Raw genomic sequence first — 3219 nt, 5'->3', positions numbered from 1 at the left:
AAAAACCAATGGCAAGTGGCTTTAACCTTAAAAAAAAAGATATAGAGTTGTTAAATAGGATGCCAAGAATTCTATTTTTATTAACTACGAAAATATTTTAATATTCAAGTAATTTAATGCAATATGTTAGTAATATTTAAATAATTTAACACAAAAATAAGTTAACAATCCAAAACTTAAAGACATAGTACCATCATCAATTATTTCAAGTGGTTTGATTTTCTTTGAATAAAGATGATAAATCTCCCTGCATTAATGATAATCAAATAAAATAATAAAAATACTTACCTGTATCTAAACCTTAAATGTTATTACACGTTTGAGTATTTCAATGTTTCACCACTTGGGTGCAGGACAGCAATTGACAGATCGCAGGGTATGTGAAGAGTTACTCGCTTTGAAAGATTTCAGTGAGAATTACCACAAGAGCCACAATGAAGGCATAATCGACCCCCGGGTACACAGTGACTGTAAACGTATCCCTCCCCATTAAAACTTGTGAAACCGTGTATTTACGCTTCATCTGCACACAAGTTATTCATGAAAATTATGTTTTATGTCTGTGTTTTCGTATATATATGTGAACCAGACAAAACAGGGTATTATACCTCGGCAATAACGGTTGTTCCTTGATAAATTGTACAAGACCGTTCAAAGAAGCTTCCCTTGACCTTAAAATCAGGGTGAGCATTATTGCCCAAATATACCTTCAGAGACGTCCTCCACTGAAATAGTGTGGACCTCCGTGCAGTGAAAATCAGATTTTCTGGCCTGGTTCCCTCGCCTCGGTATGCTTCCCATGTGTTGTGAAGGCTCAGCAACTGCCATGAGATAAATCATTAAGACAAAACAACAATCAGACTCAAACATATACTATGATAACAATAACAGGGGAGTGAGATGAAGTTTTTGAAAGATAATTGTGTTTGTGAATTTGGTATGTTTATAGTTATTTGTAAATTTAGTTGGTCTAATTTTCCAACTAATCTATTGGTGAGTAAGCTCAAGTTATTGTAAATTTAGTTGGTCTAATTTTCCAACTAATCTATTCGTGAGTAAGCTCAAGTTATGGTAAATTTGGTTTGTCTAATTTTTCAAATATAGAATCTAACAAAATTAGAGTGAGTTTTTGTAAATTTATATAGTTCCATTTTTTTAGATTCTAAAATTTCCAAAATTCAATTCAGTCTTCTGTAATCCATATTCCATTAAAAAAGAGTATTTTCTGTACATTATGTAAAAAAGCTTTTCAAAATGGACCAGGTGGTTCAATTAGGGTACCATCTTTTTACTCTTCTGGGAGGCATTTTCTGGATCAGCAAGGTTCAATTCCAGTACAATCTTTTTACTGCTCTTGGAGGCATAGTTCAGGTTAAGGTAGTGGTATTTAAACACGTAACCGTAAACTTCTGACAGGTAAACGTGGTATTTAAAGACGTAATTTGACTATGGTGTTCAGAAAGATTATATTAAATGTTCTAATAATCTGTAGAATCATAGTCCATTTCCATTTCAGCATATTTACAATTTCAATCAAAACACTTTTCCATTTCCATGTCTATAAAAATTTCAATCAAAACCCATCTCCATTTCTCCATTTCTGTGCCTTTTAAATTTTCAACCATGAGGGCCCAGATATGTTTTCCACTTAGAAAGTTAGGTCACAAATTCAAATTCTGTGGAGCCCCATGAAAATTATGTTACACCTATAAAATTAAGTCACAGGTTCGAATTCCGTGACTCCCTACAAACCCAGGACATGTTTTCAACTCGGAAAATTAGGTCACACTCAGAATTCGAAGTCACAAGTTCAAATCTCGTGAAGTCTTGCGAAAATTATGTCACACCTAGAAAATTAAGTCACAGGTTCAAATTCCGGGAAGTCTCCACAATTATTGTGACGGACTGTTTTCTTTGAAAAAAAATCAAGTGATGACAAAATGCATCAGTATTATTGTGGGTTTACCTTCCTTCTCATGGTGAGGAGATTCCCATATTGGTTTCTCAGAATCCGTGTGTCTCTGAGGCTGAATGCCCTGCCATCGACAGCGAGAAACAGGTTTCCATTGCTGTCCAAGATATTGAAATCGCCGCCGCTGAAGCTAATGACCCTCTTCTCTATCGTTAATAAAATTGGGTAAGGACAACAGAACTGATGGCCGATCACGGCTACGGTTCGGCTGTTTGGCCCTGCAAAATTCTGAGGTTGGAATTGGAAGTAAGGCTGTTGCGTATGCATTTTGATTTCCTTGGGGGAGTACTGCCAATCAATTGTATTCAGGGAAGTGAGTGTAATCTAAATATTATGCTTCTTTCCACGGGCAGATTGAGTCATGACTTATGGTTTATGGTTTTTGGGATGATAAAATAAAATAAGATAATTATATTTATGTTTAAGCTAGAAATAGTTGATAAAATAAAATAAAATAATTATATGTATGTTTAAATAATGATCATAAAATAGGCCAAAAAGATTATGGAGTACAATGATGTCAAGGGAACTATTCAATACAAAGTAAGAGAACCTCAAAACATGAAAACTTTATCTTTCTTACAAAGTAAGAAAACCTCAAAAGAGGAGAACCTTGTTTGTCGTATAATGATGTCCAAGAAACTATTAAGTACAAAGCAGAGTAACCTCAAAGCAGGAGAACCTCATATGCATGTGTATTTTTAAATACCAACTGGTTTGCGTGACTCTTATTGCATTGAATTTAAAAGAAATATTTTTTTAATAAATATTTTTTATATAAATCACATTAGCTGGTTCGAAACGTCGATCAAATAATACTAATGTGATTATTTCGAAATACATACTTACTAAAATTCTATATTACTTGAGTAAAAGTAATATTGGAGGATGGCTACCCTGTTTTAAATATATATTTTTTCTTAATAATTGAAAGTGAAATTAGTACTTTTTAATTAAGTCTTGTGAAAATAAAATTAAATTAAAGAGTGTTTTTTGTTTGATTTAATAAGAATTTGAATAATAAATTTCATGGTTTACATAATAATTCATAATACATTAATGAGTGATGAATGGGCAATGAATAATTTATTTTTAAAAGCAATAAAAATATGCTTTTATTTTTAATTTTTTTAATTAAAATTTGGTGAGAAAAACATTTTTTTAAATATGATATATTTTGAAGTTATTAGATTTAGTTGTAAATTTTAATAAATATTGAATCACTTTAACAATAGGTGAATCTTTAA

General features: G+C 31.9%; 1 protein-coding gene across 2 annotated transcripts; it reads right to left on the bottom strand.

Annotated features, from left to right (window-relative positions):
* Positions 1–272: 272 nt before the first annotated feature.
* LOC149161190 (protein LURP-one-related 15-like) lies at positions 273–2317 on the bottom strand. Of its 2 annotated transcripts, none has more exons than XM_089435490.1 (3): positions 1967–2317; positions 708–821; positions 273–523 (listed from the first exon to the last, which is right to left on the bottom strand). In XM_089435490.1, exons 1-3 carry the CDS (start codon positions 2237–2239, stop codon positions 389–391), a joined length of 522 nt encoding a protein of 173 aa, XP_089291616.1. In that variant the 5' UTR covers positions 2240–2317; the 3' UTR covers positions 273–388. The 2 variants fall into 2 exon arrangements, with proteins under 2 accessions (XP_089291616.1, XP_089291615.1); XM_089435489.1 differs by having other exon boundaries at positions 609–821; positions 1967–2311.
* Positions 2318–3219: the final 902 nt, after the last annotated feature.

The sequence above is a fragment of the Pinus tabuliformis genome, chromosome 5_2, assembly GCF_031772625.1.
Source record: "Pinus tabuliformis cultivar Carrire ecotype Pingquan chromosome 5_2, CPIR1, whole genome shotgun sequence".
Taxonomy (NCBI): Eukaryota; Viridiplantae; Streptophyta; class Pinopsida; order Pinales; family Pinaceae; genus Pinus; species Pinus tabuliformis.
This window is presented reverse-complemented; position numbering and strand designations above follow the sequence as displayed.